General features: G+C 43.8%; 1 protein-coding gene across 1 annotated transcript in view; it reads left to right on the top strand.

Annotated features, from left to right (window-relative positions):
* The window catches only part of mtpn (myotrophin), a 16,884-nt gene extending 3,446 nt beyond the window's left edge, over positions 1–13,438 (top strand). The window contains exons 2-4 of the mRNA XM_037760598.1: positions 2,031–2,144; positions 4,368–4,451; positions 12,123–13,438. Of these exons, the coding sequence (XP_037616526.1) occupies positions 2,031–2,144; positions 4,368–4,451; positions 12,123–12,209 (285 nt within the window). The 3' untranslated portion in view covers positions 12,210–13,438. The remainder of the gene's footprint in view (positions 1–2,030; positions 2,145–4,367; positions 4,452–12,122) is intronic.
* Positions 13,439–13,860: the final 422 nt, after the last annotated feature.

Genomic DNA, 13,860 nt, shown 5'->3' with positions numbered 1-13,860 from the left:
CAAACATATTGATTATGGCATTAAAAAATCTATTTCAAAATCATAAAAAATACATAGGTGATACATAGGTGAATTGATTTTGTTTCCCACCCTTAATGCATATACCCTTGGAAAGTTAGAAGTAGTTTTACATTTGAGGCTCTTCCGTTAACAGGGATGAATTTTCCATCCACAAGGGAGGATTTTCTCATATCTGATGGTCCTATTGTAACTCATAACCATTTCCTTATCTCCACAAGTCTGGGTGGAAACAACTGCAGTGCTTTATGTCTTTTCTATCGTGGAAATTAAACCATTTCAATTGTATCAGCTGTTGGAGCTGCAGCCATTGAAGGTAACATTTAAACACTATTAGAGGTTGAGGTTGGATATCCATCATGGCTAATGGATTCAGTGGGATTGGGTGTGAAATGAAGAATTGTCTTCAGTGGGTTGTGCTTGACCTTCAGTGGAGTTTGTGATAAAGGTGTGTGAGCGTGTGGCTATAATTATTCTGTGGTCACAGTTGCAGACCTGAACAGGTTTGTCTGCAATTGGTCATTCACATTCACATTCACTCACAGTGTATTGTACAAGCTGTATAAGGTTTTCTGCTTTTTTAATGGTTTGCATCAGAAATTTAATTTTTCATATTCTGACTTGTCACGGTAAAGCATAGGTGGAACATTGATGATGGCCCAGTTCCATTTAGGTGTGCAGTAGCCAATGCATATGAGCCATCATCCACAACACCAGGACCCTAGAATTTGCACGTTACTGAATGCAGACATAATTAATTATATTCACTACACCCGTGCTTTTCCTGCCATCACAAGTCCAATGCTGTGTTCTCAAATCGGATACTTCCATGTATATACAAAACACATGTATAGCTTATATTTGTATAGTTCGGTGTTCGCCGTTTCAATCGCAACCGCTGCAGCTTCCTCGCCTGTCATTTTCACAAGATTGAAACATGATCCCTCCCTTTCCACTATGTAGCATAGATGGTGACTTTGAGAGTGAGAAGTTTCCACCGTTCCACACTCAACCTTTTCACCGTTTTGAGTACAACATCCGGGTACTTAAAGTGCACTCCATTTTTCCATACCTCTCAGTGTGAACACACTCAAAATAGCAAGTGTAAGTACGGAAGTATGCAAATTGAGACACAGCACAAATGTCTGCTGTGAAAAAGGCCTATTGATGGTACTGCAGCAGGTAGAGGAATTCAGTTGTCAATTTAACTCAGCCAACAATGGATAAATTCCGACATTTGTATCATTTAACTGTAATGTGGGAATTAGGACCAGGAAAGGACAATATTTAAGCTGTAAAATAATATTATGATATCAAGTATTGCAGATTGTGTCTAATCTCACGCCAATATAATATTAACACAGTATCTTCCAGTTGTGCTATTTTCCTATTCCCTCCTTTGATCGGCATCTCGGCTTTATGAGATTTGCACTTTGTTGCCCCAGGGGAGCCAGATAACCAAGCTAGCTCTGTCATCCCCACATCAGGTGTTCATAATATGAGGTTCTCGTGTAACAAGATATACCTAATACTAAAAAAAAATAGCACATTCTACTCCTATATTCTGTTATGGAGGCCTATTTTCTGAGTTCATTAATACTTTTTACCCCCACTTGCCTCCGTATTTATTCAGACAATTAGTTAGTCATATACAGTTTTGAGGAAGACCTGAACTGACAGCCACAGCTGTGACTGATATGTCTTCCATTAGGTATTGTCACTGGAGGGCCACCTGGCGCACTCTAAGCTGTGTGTGTGGTTAGTGTGGGTGAGGGAACGACGAAAGGTGGCGAGTGTGTCTGTCTTTTCTCCTGGCTCCAAGGCTGACAGTCTGAGGTCTAACAGCTCCACAGCAGGGAAGTGAAGGGCAGCGGATGAATGTCAGTGTGAGCTTGCATCAACAGTGAGAGTGTCCGTTTCGAGATCTCCCTTTTAATGCACACTGTTCGCTTGTGACAGCGCCGAGTTTATTTATTTCAGCCCTGTTAATGTGTCGTCTTTCTCTTTTCCAGGCCGAAGACGTAAACCGGACCCTCGAAGGTGGGAGGAAGCCTCTGCACTACGCTGCAGACTTCGGTCAGAGAGAAGTGTTGGAATACCTCATTTCTAAGGGGGCCGATGTAAATGTAAGAGCCACAACAACCAGCTCCCATCACATTGTTTTTGATTTTGAAATCGATCTTTTTTTAAAGGTCGGCAGAGGGTCCATGGGGGTTCCGACCTGCACCCTCACATTTTAAATCCAAAGTGGTAAATACTACACATACAGTAAAGTATGGAAACACTTTGGGTTTCACACATTACCAGGAAAAGCAGGGTTGGACATCACGGCTGAAGCTGCATGCTAACTCTGTCATGGACAGGAAACGTTATCGTATTGCGGTAACGTGCGGTCAAGCCAGCCGTCACTCACATCTCCGTGGTCAAATCGGCCGACGCTACGACCGTAGATCACCCACATATACTGACAATTATGTTAAATGCATTCAAACGGCCCTGATGGAGCTGACCATGGATGTATAAAGAAAACGGAGCTGACGGGAGAGCTAGAGACGGACTTGGCGAAGTTAGCGGAAGTATCGACAAGTGACTACGTCCGGTTTTCAGAATAAGGTGTTAACAAAGGGAACTATATACAAAATACATTTATGGAAATAAGATTGATTGGATTATATTATAAGATTGATTGGATTATATTCACCAGAAGTATTTAACAGTACAATATAAATTAAAGGGGGAGTCCGGGGAGTTTATTGTGAAGGAACGGAAGGCGTGAAGTGGTGATGCGCTGCAGACTGAGCCTCTGTGTTATTAATTTATTATCTTCATAGAGTATCGGAGCGACGTAACCCTTGGCTACACCAGCTAAAACTAAAGCTGGCAGTATGTAGTCGGACTGTTTAGATTAGTTTGTCACATATCTTACCTGTAAACTCATCAGCTGGCTGAAACAAAACAGCCCCTCTTCCCTCTATCAGCCCTAATGTTAGCTGCAGCAGAGGGATGAGTACAGGAGGAAGGACTGATACTGACTGAAGTCTGTCTTCTTCAGTCTTTCTAAACTTCACTTAGTATTTTCATGTCAGGAATATGATTTATTTTATTAACATTTTAGATTTGTTTCCAGTGAGATTATTTAGGAGTTTATATGGTGACTTTGCTGTTTTAAACATTACTGTTGCTGCTCTAGAAACAACATTTAGGCCTACGCTACTGTATTTTAACATGGGTCATAATAGTGGTACTTGGAGAGCCAAATATTTTCTGAGGTTGGTACTTGGTAAAGCTTGAGGACCATTGGTCTAGTGCAAACAAACTGATAATGCTCACGCCAAATCAGGCAGTTAAACAATAACGTAGTCTGGCTGTTAAAACCAGTTTATCATATACTATTTCAGCCATTGTCCATTCTCTCATTCAACAATTGTCTAGGCTTCCCACGCCTCACATTTAGCCTCATAGGCCCCCTGAGCTTCAATAGTCTCTTCTGGTGTCGTTTTTTTGTAGTAGATTGATCCGTATCCACTAAAAGGGCACTTACCCATCCAACAGTATCGACATCTGTAATTCAGTGGAGCTTTTTTTTTTTGCAATTTGCAGCTTTTTCTAAAGGTCTCATGTGCCTGTTCAGTAACCAGTAGAATTGTATGTGCAAAGCAGCATGAATCTCCCAATACACTTCTAGCCAATTTAGCAGGAAACAAAGCTTTGTGATAAGTGTGAAACCAACTTTGGATAAATAATATACAGAACAATTCACAACACCAAGATGCTTGTCTGTTATTTATGGATCAATAGTGTTCTATACTGTGAAGAGTTTCTAGGGTGCTTCACATTAGCTAGGTGCATCTCACCCCATGCCTGAGATTGGATACAACAACTCAGCATCACAGCATCCACTGGTCCGGCCTTCGCAGACAGAAGGATTAAAGTTGTAGCAAACATAAAGTCTTTCCCAATCCCCAAAATGTTTGCGCATTTCTCTATTTCTCTTGATAACCAGCTCAGCTCCTGAAACATGACAGATAGATATAATGTTGAAGTGCAGTGTGCTGCACATGACATGGTTGGTTCCTTAGGTTTTCTAGGTTAATATGATGCTAGAATCTTCAATCTAGTTTCACTCTCAGAACAGCGGTCGAGTCAGCAGGCAGGCTGTCGGATTTTTAAGAGGTTAATTAAAAACCGACACAGCGTTTTGGAGAATCGATACAGTTTTGCAAAACATACTATCGCGATACTCATGTGTATCGATGTTTTCTTACACCCCTAATGAGGATTGGGGTCGTACCTATGATCTGCTTATACATGAAGTTTTTCCTCCCACTCATGCCTTCCCCCCTCCGCAGGCTCCAGACAAGCACGGCTGCACTCCGCTGATCTCCGCCTGTTTCGAGGGTCACCTCTCCTGTGTCAAGCTCCTGCTAGAAAAGGTTGGTACTTTTATTTGAGCATGCATTTATGAACACAGAAAGCGCTCCGGTGTCCTTCACCCCTCAGTGCATGTCGATGTGTCCGAGGCTCCATGTGAGCCATGAGTGCTGATGAGGTAACTCATTGGACAAAAGGCCCTTTAACACAGTCCTGTAGAGGCTGTGCTGGAATGTCCATAGAGCATGACACGCTGTTCACTTGTTTTGTGCGTGTGTTTTTGAAGCGGTTTAATTCACAGGTGCTCTGCCCTTTGCTGTATAAAAATATCTGCCCCGTCCTTCAGCCTCTGCCTCCCTCAGTAGTTTAGCTCTGTAACTATCTTAAATCCCTCTTCCAGTGTGTTTTGACATTTCTATGATATTCCATATTTATTTGAGTCATTTCCTGATTGATAGCCGATGCCGTTTTGGAGGTTTGCCAGCCTCTAACAGGTCCGGACGACGGGGAGCGTACAACTCTCAGCTCAAGAGAAAGCAAGAGACAAGTCCCGTTAGAGAAATCAACGAATCACAGTGCAGCCCAGTGCGGTGTCGGTGCTGGGAGCTGAGGCGAGAGCGGGCGGGGCCGGTGGGCAGTGCACCTCAAAAACTTCCCGAAACAGCATTTCTAACGGCGGACCTCGGCAACATGTCTATCCGTCCTCTGGTGCGCTGTGAACGGCGTGCGGCGGTGCGGCTCCTCGGTGTAGCCGCCAGACGACCGCCTCGCCAGGAGGACGCGTTAAAGAAGAGAGCGAGTTAGAGGGAGTCGCTGTGTTGCGCTAATTCTTGTCTCATATGTGGTCTGATAGAAAGTAAATTCATCTAAGCTGCTTTCATCTAAACTGGGTTGAATCCCCATTCTCTGTTTGAGAAAGAACCAAAAAACAGGAAGTAAAACTGTCTGGAGGAGGGCTTTAAATGATACCTCGGTCACATAGATGCATGTGCACACAGTTGTCACACCTGTTAGGAGAGAGACAATAGTAAATCAGGCACAGCTGGCACAGGCTGTAGAAATGCAACCAAATAACAAGCATACCATAATGAATGTCCATTCCAACCAACGTCATCCGGCAGCAGAAAAACGGATTTGTTCAGCTCCATCACAGTCGGAATGGAAAGCCTCATTTGTAGGTGGAGGAGCTTTCGCTTGGAAAGGCAACTCCTCTCATACATCTTAACGTTTGACTCAGAAGTACACGCACGGCAGTCGTATACATATAAATGACAGATCTTCTACGCATCTAGGCTGGCGGAGTTCTGTTTCACCACTGTCCAAATGAGCCAGACTGCAGTAGGATTGATGCCCCTGTGGACAATGAATGTCAACACAAATGGAGGCCACAATAGCTACTTGTCTTTTAAGACCTCCTTCAGCTTTTTGCCTCTGGTACTCTGTCACTTAACACTCATCTTTCATTAGAATAAAACAGGCATGTATAGCTGACAAGTGTTCCACGGTATATCAATACCAGAAATGTATCGCGATACCCTGTCGTTAAATGCTGTAAGATACCCCCCTTTATCAGTACAGATGCTTTAAGAATAACAGTGTTTCAGTATGAGCCGTGAGTTGCGTCGATGTGGCATTAGGATTGGGATCCCGCGGGAGCAGGCAGTTATAACTTTGCAAAAAATGGTTAGTTTTAGTCTGTTGTTTGAAACATAATGGCTCAAGCTCAGCCCCACTATGAGAGGGGGAGCCTTCAACTCAGAGGACTGCATGATGTAGATGGCTCGCACGCATTTACAGTCAAAAGTCTGCCTCAAACCGCGATGTGTCCATGAGAAGATAGATATTCCGGGGCTGACGGAGAGTGAGCAGCTGTCTGTTCCCAGCCAGGCTAAATGAGGCAGGGTAAATGAAAGCTCCTCTACAGAGTTGTTTCACGGCGGCATCATCTTGGCTCGACGAAAGCAATGGGACGAGGGGAGGGGGCATTCACAAGCTAAGTCACACCACCGATTAAGGAAGTCATTTTTTTTTTTTGCACTCTATACAATCACATATGCACCATTCAGGCCGACTTTAATCAGTTCTCAGTTTCAGCTGCACTTTGAAGAAGCCGTTTGAAAAAGAGGAAACCGTAATCTATGTATGGGAAAGACTGGTGTTTGGTTAGAGAGAGACACTTACGTGGTACTCCACTGCTTACTTATTCCTGTTGGCATCGGCTGTATTAATCCCCCGTTTTCATCAACACAGCCGCACGTCCCGGCCCTCGCATCAACAAGCCAGCAGAGCCTTGCAAGCAATCGGCCAGCAGCTGGCCGGCAGCTGGCTACTGCTGTCAGCTGGCCGTCAGTGCTGTTGGCTCAAAGATAAACCGAAAGAAGCTGCCAATGCCAACAGGAAGAAAAAGCAGTTTACTATTCACTCAGTTATTTCTTATGACGCTGGTAAGCATGAGCAGGTACATTTCTCTGTCTTGAACTTCTACTCAATACAAAACTTTTGTTTATTGCGGTCTTTAACCCTGCAATAGAAATGGTCCACCAGTGCCGAATGAATGCTCTGGCTATTATGGTTTTTATTTTAGATCGATTTAAACAGGAACTGTGGCTGTGTTTTTAAAAGGTTAAGCTGTATGTATCTGCGTGAGCCTTTTCTTGGAGGTAGGTCTAGTAAGAATGAAGAAGCACCGGCTGTAGTTCAAGTTCAGATCCGAGCCGTCTGCTAGATGACGCATTTTATGTCCGTAGGAGTTTTTAACATCACGTAGGTGTCGCCTCTACATCACAGCATGCTGTCCCCTTTTATAAAAAGAAATAAAAAAGTCTTCAAAATTGACTGCAGTCATTTTCCCTTTATTTCCCTCACCACCAGTCATATACATATCCACAGCTGCAGTACATCCTAAAAGCCAAAAGCTCCTCTTCATCTGAAATAGGCAGCAATGCAATTTCCACCTCTACATTGGAAATTAAAGCCCCCTCGGGTGGACCTCTTTAAAAAAAGCCTTTGTCTGTGATATCATATGAGAGAGGACAGGCAGCCATAGCTCATCTGAACAGGGATTACGGTGGCAGGCGGAGATATGAGCGAACCCACAGGTTTGCTCCTCTCATGGCGTCGCACTCATCTCCACTAAGCACCAACAGGGATTTACACCCAGAGGCAGCCAAAAGGTCATCAGTCACCACAGAGACCAGATCTCAATACATCTACCCCTGGCAAGCTCTGGAAAACTCGCCATGTGTCTTAACATGAGATGAATAGATTGTCCCGCCGCCGCCCTGTTGACCGTGCCGCTGCATATCCACTCTGTCTGGCAGCACCTGTAGCACCACATTACAGTGGATAAAGGGGAACCCACAGAGAATACTGAACAGTGACTATTCAACTGTCAGACAGTCTTGTGTTTGCACACAAAATGGCTTGGTTCCCTGGTGCATCATGGGAGCTGACCCATGCCCCCCCGCCCTTCCCCGACTGCGTGCTGTGCTGTTGTTGGCAATGAATTATGAAAGGCCATTTTAACCCCAATAGGTGACCCAGCCGTAAGATCCTGGCCGAGAGTGCTGACTACAGCCTGCAGTGGCCGCCAGTTAATTTTACATCAACAATGAAAGGGCACACACACATGAATACATCCTTTTTTTTTCTATGAGGAACTGTGTACATGACCATTGACTAGGAAGAAATGCAGTATTATTTTGCAAAGTCAGTTCCTTTTGTTGCCATGACTTTTAAACCTGTCTCTATAAGGTGCCCTTTGTGTGTGACCTCAATACAAAGTAGGATTGGCCATTTATTTTTCTCACAGTAGTAGTAGTAGTAGTAAGTAAAACAGGCGGGTAGCTTTGCCAACATGATTGACTTGACAATTTCTTTTTCTACACTTTTTTTTTTCTATCTGTTCAAGATGTACCTATAAGGTAGATTTGTCAAGTATTAAATACTCGTATCAACATGGGAGTGGGTATATATTTATTATTACTGTGATATTTAACATTGCATTGTGTCTGGCTTCTCCTGTCAAGCATCGCTGTGCCGCACACACAGCTGTGACCGCTCCGTCCTCCGCACGGCGATTGCCTCATTAACGTTATCGTTCCCTTATAGCATTGGTTTTAGATCCGAAGTATTGCCGAATTGGAGCTTTTGCTTTTCGGTTTGACACCAAAATCCTCCGCCATCACCTTGTCTGTCAACTCTCTCTTTTCCCGTGTGTGTGAAATCGGACTCAAGCTGCTATGTGCTGAGACTCCGTACGGAGGAGACACTTTCACTTTCAGTTATCAGCGTACGTTGTTCGACTGTATTGATAACACAGCACTGATACGCAAAAAATAACGAAATGGGTTTTATTTCTTTTTAAAAGGCAAAACGACGGTGGGGGCGGCAGGCAAGTAATGTAATCGGTGTATGTCCGAACACCGTGTAACACCGGTAACACCGACTACCGCGGGAAGCCTAACGTAAGCACACTTCATATTTTGTTTTACAGGAAGAAAAATGATTGGGTTTTGATATAAAAATACGAAGAAATTTATGTTTTGTTTTTAATATATTGTTAAATGAGTGCACAATATGACTGGGGATGTGACCTAAATCATTTCTTAAAGAATGAAATGTGACCGTGTGAACTCCAATCGGCCTAAAATGACTCTTCTTGTCTGCTTGTTTGATGCAGCTCCTTAACCTTTACCAAATATATTTATTTTACCCAGAGCCTAGCTGACACAGCTTCCTCCAGTACAGATATTGATCTTCCATCTTTTTTTTTTCGCTGGGTGTTATAAAACTTGCCCTCTTACAGATCGGTAATGTTTGACTGCTGCCAGCAGGTCAATAGTCTGATGTAAGCGTTGCATTTCAAGTAAGTTTTGAGCGATTCTCTGGCCCAATATTTGAACACCTCTGCATGGGAGGCCTTCAATTCCATTCACTAGTGGCATAATGAAAACTTAATGGACACTTTGGCAGGTCAGTGGCATTACGTTACTGACCCAGTGCTGCTTTGTATGGCTCCGTGATCCAGGATGATGATGCATCTCGGTTTGACTGGAGACACCCTGGGAGTCTATTCCTGTTCATTAGGCTGTGTCTCACTTGGCCACCAGCCTCTCTTTGACTGGATCATGTTTGGACAGTGAGGTGTGCATGAGGGGTCATTATTCAAGTTGGGGAAAGCTCATTAATGTAAGTGGTGTCAGAAGTATGCCACTGAGCTGGATGTCCATTGGGGGATGTAATGGTGTATCCTAAGAGGCAGGGAGGAGCATCAATCTGTGGCAGACCGGAAGGGGATGCTCATTTTCAGATTGTTTTACCTCAATAAGATGGTGCACACAATGTATACAATTCTTTGTCAGATAGATGCCTTGTTAGTTCCCAGGCTAGTATAGATGGTGAAAGGGCTAGGATAAAAGTGTAATGCTGTTTTCCTGCCACCTAAATGAGGCCTGTAGAATCAGTTACTAGGTCTGGTTTTGAACCAGCTACTAATGACCTCCCCGGAGCTGGAGAAATAAGAAAGCTTCCCCCCGTATCTTCCTGTCCTCCCCTTCAGCCCCTGAACTCACTAGAGTGGAGAGCACAATGATTGGTCACCAGGTACCTGATAGAAATGAGTCAGCAGCTATCGGAAAAGTTAAAGTGACACGACATATACTTTATCACTATTTATACTTTGGTTCAGCTAAGGAAACTTTGGGTCACCAGTCGCCCTAGTTCAAATGTGACACAACAAGGCTCTAACATAACTGAAGTGTTGACAGGTGCACACTTCCCAGAAATATGAAGCATGTTATGAATTGACGAAAACCGTCTTTTACTTTCTTACTTTCGTCTCCTTACCAATTAGGGTTTCAGATCTGACAGGTTAGCCGCTCATCCCTGGTAAATCTCTCCTGCTCGGGATGCGCTCCGTCACTCCTGTGGCATGGAATTTGCACCCAGACGAGCATCCCCACAGTGCCGGGCACTTGAACTGGGTCGCATTGTTTTTGATGCCCTGCTTCTCCACGCAACAATAGACTCTCTCTGCCGTGGCTCTGTAAGCCCTTCGCTAAGAGGCTAAAGTTGGCAGGCCAAACAAAGGGACGTCTCTCCACTCCATGCCCCTCCACTGCTCTGTCGCCCATTAAATCTTTTGTCACTACATGTGCATTCAACACGTTGCCTGTCTCATTCTCTCTCCATTTTACATTTGCGTTCTGTCGTTACTAATCTGAATGATGGCGTCCACTCACATCTCTGTCACGTTCACTGTGTTATCCCTCAGTGCTCAAATGAAATTGTGCCTCTGCGTCTGTGGCTTTGTTTTGCATGTTTTGTCTGGATAAAGTCAGACTGACAGGGAAGTGCTAACTGACTGAGTTACAGGAAAATAAAAGTGACAGAAGTTTTGCCATTTCTGTTTTGGGTAGCTGTTCAATAAGGGCCTGTGGCCACAGGCACTGAGGGCACTGTTGGCTCTCCATGGCACACAGTTGACCACCCCAATATAGCCCATTTCCAGCCCCAGGAACCTTACCTGTGTATCTACCAGGGTCTAAATGTAGTATCTGGTCCAAAGTCCTGGCTGCCCTGTGTTCCACTAGCTACTTTAACTCAACTCAATCTCTCATTGAAGGTTTCTTTCATCTGTCTTTGTGAGAAAGTGACAGCACTCGTTGACAAGCACTCGACTCGCCCTCTTCTGTCGAGCTGGGGACGTTTACTGACGATTAACTAGGACTTATGGGAAGTGGTGTTCGTTAAAGGCAATGTGTGTTTGCTTGAAGTTTTCCTACTTGTGGAACAGAGCCCAAAAGGTCCAGGTCCACTTCAGCTCTTTAGAAGTCCCAGCTCTTGGGGCAGTACATTCCGATGGCCCGTAAACAATCGGCGTCGAGTTTGCAGTGCTGAACTTTACTCTCTGGTCAATGACAAACTTCGTGACTGCTGCAACTTGTGAAGAGACGTCATTCACACAGCACATACAGCGGTTGCAAATAGTGTTGTTATTATTAGGACGAGTGTAGGGATGTCACGAGAACCGATACTTCGGTACCAAGTTGATGCCGAAACTCTGAAAACGTGGCTTTACTCATTTTTCTTCCCATCAGGACTCGAGACTAACAGCATACCATCATCCCTCGGACAATAGAAAATGTGTTTGGGATGCAGCCAACTCACTATCTATGCGTCCAGGGGACGCATCCTATTTTTTCCTCTGATAATGCTACATTTCGAACAACAAATCTGTGTTGAAATCAGCAGGACGAGAGCTAGTTAGTGTTAGCTGTTAGCTCCATGCAGGACTGTACCGCTTACCGGCTGCTAAGAGCTAACGCTAACTAACTCTTGTCCTGCCAGTTTCAACATGGGAGTTACATTATGATGCGTTCAAGCTCTATTCAATAAAAATGAGTATTGGGTAAATAACGGAGTGTATGTTGAAGTACATGGGATTTATTATTACTTGAGTAGTAGTTCTGATTTCCCGCGAGTCATGACAGAGCGAGATTATAAAAGAGAGGGAGTGTGTGCCAATGATCCTACCTCTGCATGTCTAGTACCTGGCTCTGTTTGGTGGCAAATGGGCATCGGACGCTTTATTCAACAATCTATAGATTGAGGTTGCCGCTCCTCACCTTAACTCCTGACTCAATGAAGTGGAGCTGGCAGCATCATACTGTGAGGGAGACTTGATGCACCTACTAAGCATATTTAATATTCAACTGTTCTCTCCTCCACAGGGAGCTGACAAAGACCGAAAAGGCCCTGAAGGCATCCGTGCCATCGAAGCCGCCGAATGCGAAGATATAAAGGCTCTGCTCAAGTGAGACACCACAGTGTGGGAGGTGGCTGGACAGGTGGGTGAACGGACGGACAGACAGACGGATGCAGTGGTCCCCTGACAGAAGATTGGACTCGTCCCTTTCACCCCTGATCAACCTCTGTCTTTAACACTGCTTTTGTCTGTTTGTCGGAGGGTCATTTTGTCTGTCTGGTGATTTTTCCTTTTACCTTTTTTGTTTTTCTTTTCCCCACATTTTTGGGATAGGGTTTTCTCTCTCGTTCTGGCCTCTGTTTGTAGCCATTTAACAGAAGAACTTGTCAATTATGTCTCCCTTAGGGACCAAACACTGGGGGAGCGCTCTCGCACCTGGATCCTAGAACACTGCTCAGACTAGAAATCACTCTGTAATGTAAACGCAAAGCTTAGCACTTAAAATACACATCTCTCATTTGCAGTTGTTTTTTTTACAACTTCAGTATAAGTATTGTATGGCCAGGGCTTAATCTCATAAAACGAACAGTAGTTGCACTGTATACTAGATAGAAAAGAAGAGAAAGGTTGTAAAGTTTCATTATATTAACATTATGTGTGGCCTCTTCCTCTACCTTCATTTCTTTTCTTTTTTTAATAGACCAAACTGTCCCTCCAATCCTATCTTGAAATTTTGGAAACGTTGGTTGAGAGAGGTCAAATTTTTCCTTTTTTCTACTGGGCATATCACTTGCATATCAAACGGTGTTTTTGACAAATTTTACGTAGCTAATGCATAAAATGAATCACCATGCTGGTTAACTAGAAAAGACTTGAATGTTGCAGTTTTAAGATCTGTCACTGAATCCCTTTTTTCGATGCGATGTTAACAGCACATAATAGAGTGAGGAATTCTAGAAATTAGTTAATTTCGTCATCCCTGGAGTGAGATTTCAGAGCGGAAATTCCTGTTTTTGTTGCGGCTTCTGTGTGTTTTTGTAATTGACGGGCTCTAGGGGGCTCTGAGCGACGGCTAAATGGGGGTTAGAGTTGAAAACCGGATGGTGGGGACCGTTGGCGTTCCCTTTGCCTTGGATTTGGTTAGAAGCCCTGCCTGTTTTTTGCTGCATGTCAAAATTGCCTCTGCTTTTATGCTATGAAACGGTCGCTGGTCCTCTCTTGGTTGCTTTCAAAAATGAATTACTACTATGTAATGGACAAAAAAAAAAAAGATGCTCTTGCTGACTTTGTTGTGACAAAAAGTCTGTAAAAACAGAAATAAAAATATCTATAAAAAAAAAACTGTCATCTGAACTTTTTTGAACTCAAAAAGCACCCAAAAATGTTAGTTTTTGAAACAAAGCAATCTATTGGAAAACATACTCTGCACTTATTTGACAGCTGACACTGAAAAAAAAGCCTCAGTTCACTCAGAATTTGCCACCTTGTATAAATGTAGCTGCCACTCAGTCCACTGTTTTCCATTACCATAGAATCACATGTTGTTTTCAGGGGACATCATGCTGTTTGACAAATTCTATCCCCGGTATTCTCGTAGCCTTGGGCGATCAAATCAGTATTTGTGAACTTAAGCGACCCTGTCCCAAAACATTAATAAAAGTGCAGGCTGTAATCTTTGTTGTCATACCAATCTACCGCCTCGAGCTGTTCCATTAGGAATCACAGACTGACTTTGACTCCCGCTAGATTTGTCCGGATTCAAA

Source organism: Sebastes umbrosus, chromosome 23 (assembly GCF_015220745.1).
Source record: "Sebastes umbrosus isolate fSebUmb1 chromosome 23, fSebUmb1.pri, whole genome shotgun sequence".
In the NCBI taxonomy this organism is placed as follows: Eukaryota; Metazoa; Chordata; class Actinopteri; order Perciformes; family Sebastidae; genus Sebastes; species Sebastes umbrosus.
The sequence above is the reverse complement of the archived record's forward strand: the minus strand, read 5'-3'. Positions and strand labels throughout refer to the sequence as shown.